Below are 2,517 nucleotides of genomic sequence, written 5' to 3'. Positions count from 1 at the left end.
GGGCCTGGGTCGGTCGCGTTGCCGAATCGATAGGTCAAGGCCGGGGAACTGTCCACGTCGTTGGCCGTGATCGTGGTCAACACGGTTCCAACCGCCGTACCTGTGGAAAAATCTAACGTTTATCATTTTGTCTAACCGGCCGAGAAAACAATTTCACCGATGGCGTCTCGTCATCACGACCTCTTTCCTCCGAGCCTGGAACCACTTTGTCACGATCATTCGCGATACGTATACTCGTGCGCGTATACGCGTGTGCGTATATGCATATACAAGCTCTTCCGCGAAGCTAAAGACAGTTCGAGGGAGTCGCGTTTAAAATGCATCGAATCCTCGCTTATCGTTTCCCTCTATCTGGCTAGCGCCGAGAAGAACGCTCGGCCGGAGAAGATTCGTAGGTCTGCGGATCGTAGGCGATAATCTCGTGGCCAAATTACCACCACCGTCATCCTGGCCGAACAATAATAAAGTAGAGGAGAGTGTTGAGATAAAAAGGAAAACGGGGAATATGGGACCAGGTTGTGCACGCGCGGCACCATCACCGCCGTTCTTCGCTCGTAAATTTCACGGGTGGATCGTTAAAGTGGCGTAAATCGGTTTCGAGAGCGGTCCTCGAACGAACGCGTGCTCGTAGCGTGGAAGCCGAAACAAAGATCTCTCTATCGGGTGTGGTAGCGATATCGGGGCAAGGGGAGGGGAGGGAGGCGTACAAATAATAAATTCGCGTCCGATCTCGCTACATCTTCCCTAAGTTATATCGCGGTAATTCCGATTACCGGAGGTCTCCTCGTCCCCGCTGTGGATACCGGCCGCGTAAATACGAGTGTACGCGATGTCGGCGGTGTGTACTCCTTGTACGGAAAACGCGCTCGTCGGTGGTCTACCATTGTTTCCATTTCTCGTGTCACCCGCCGCCACTTTTCGATCCATCCTCTCGATTAAATCCAATCCCTTGGACGAACCTCTCGTTTTACGCCCCCGAACGCACATTTAAATTGTTAAAAACGAAATTCTGAGCTGAAATGCTAGTAGTTTTAGTGGATTCTTGTCGAGCGAATTAAAGGATATTTAAAGAAAAAACCAATGGGACGAAAAATTAAATTACACGAAGCGTTTAAATCTCGTCGATAAAACGCGGAGAGAGAGAGAGAGAGAGAGAGAGGGAGAGGGAGATCTTTCGATCCGATTTTCTTCGAACGTAAACGTTGGACGCTCGTCAAACTCGAGTACCCGTTCCATTGAATCATATCTGTCAATGGAGGAACGATACGAAACGGAGAAGGAAACAAACAGGAAGGGAGGGAGTTATCCGAACGGACGTTCGCAGCCTCGCCTAAGTTATGCAGATTGTTCCGAACAGTTGGACTTTAATGCCGGCATAAATCCTTTGCCACTTAACTTTATACTTGGAGAGTAGTGGTGGTACGCGCTCCCACCTTGAAATACTCGCGCCCCTTCCTTCTTTTTTCTTCCCTCTATTGCTTTCACTCTCTCTCTCTTCTCCGCGCACGATCGTTTCGTTTCTCACGCGACGAAAGTAGTCCCTAAATCTCGGGCGAATTAAGATTGGCGAATTTTACGCAAAATCGAATCGTAAACAGTTTCAACTTTGTAATAAATAAGAAAATTGAATCTTTCCCTCGCGGAGAATATCTCGCTTATTCTCCAATTTATTAGACAATTAGGTTAGAAAACAAGGTCGTTATCGAGCGGCAACCTGCTCGCGAAGGAGTTAATTGCGAGCGACAACAGCGCGGATCGAAATTAAAGAGGTGTACGCGTATTCGCGTCGTAATTTGTTCCCGCGCGATCGCCAACCGACGGAGGCTAATAATCGTCGGTTAACCTTCGTCCGAGGTCGTTACGACGAGGCCGCGCAATTAATTCGAACGTTTCGTTTTTCGAAACGTTTCTCCTTCATTTCAACGACGTTGAAACCAACGGTTGCTCGAAAAATGGCTTACCTTCCGAAACGGAGATGATACTGTGCTCCGGAAACGTCGGTTGATTGTCGTTGATGTCGATCACCCTGACGCTGAGCGCAGCCGTCCCGGTCAACTGGGGATTCCCTTGATCCGTCGCGATTATCGTCAGCCTGTACTTTTCCCGAATCTCCCGATCCAGCACGATGTTGGTCCGAACTATTCCGCTGTAAGGTGGGCTTATGGTGAACGCGTTGTCCGGATTCCCGTCCACGATATGATACAGAATTCTACCGTTCATCCCTTGATCCGCGTCGCTCGCCGAAAGCTGCGCAAAAACATGGACGAGACGTCGCCACAAATTTTGTTTTCCTCTCTTCCTTCCTTCCTTCCTTACCTTGACGACAAAGTCCCCTTTCACGTTCCCCTCCAGAACGGTGGCCGAGTACTGGGTTTGGGTGAAAATGGGCGGATTGTCGTTCACGTCCGACACCTTGACCACCAACTTGACGTACGCTTCGAGAGGGTCGGGGCCGCTGGTCCTCGCGGCGACCGTCAACACGTGCTTCGAACTCTCCCTAGGCTTCTCCCTCGATCG

At 50.1% G+C, this 2,517-nt stretch overlaps 1 protein-coding gene across 1 annotated transcript in view; it reads right to left on the bottom strand.

The window, feature by feature from the left end:
- LOC116185062 (protein dachsous-like) overlaps positions 1 to 2,517 on the bottom strand; it is a gene marked incomplete at its 5' end in the record, with an annotated part of 18,909 nt that overhangs the window by 8,050 nt on the left and 8,342 nt on the right. The window contains 3 exon segments of the mRNA XM_031508597.1: positions 5 to 100; positions 1,962 to 2,247; positions 2,317 to 2,514. Of these exon segments, the coding sequence (XP_031364457.1) occupies positions 5 to 100; positions 1,962 to 2,247; positions 2,317 to 2,514 (580 nt within the window).

This window comes from Apis dorsata, unplaced genomic scaffold (assembly GCF_000469605.1).
Source record: "Apis dorsata unplaced genomic scaffold, Apis dorsata 1.3 scaffold_92, whole genome shotgun sequence".
In the NCBI taxonomy this organism is placed as follows: domain Eukaryota; kingdom Metazoa; phylum Arthropoda; class Insecta; order Hymenoptera; family Apidae; genus Apis; species Apis dorsata.
The sequence above is the reverse complement of the archived record's forward strand: the minus strand, read 5'-3'. Positions and strand labels throughout refer to the sequence as shown.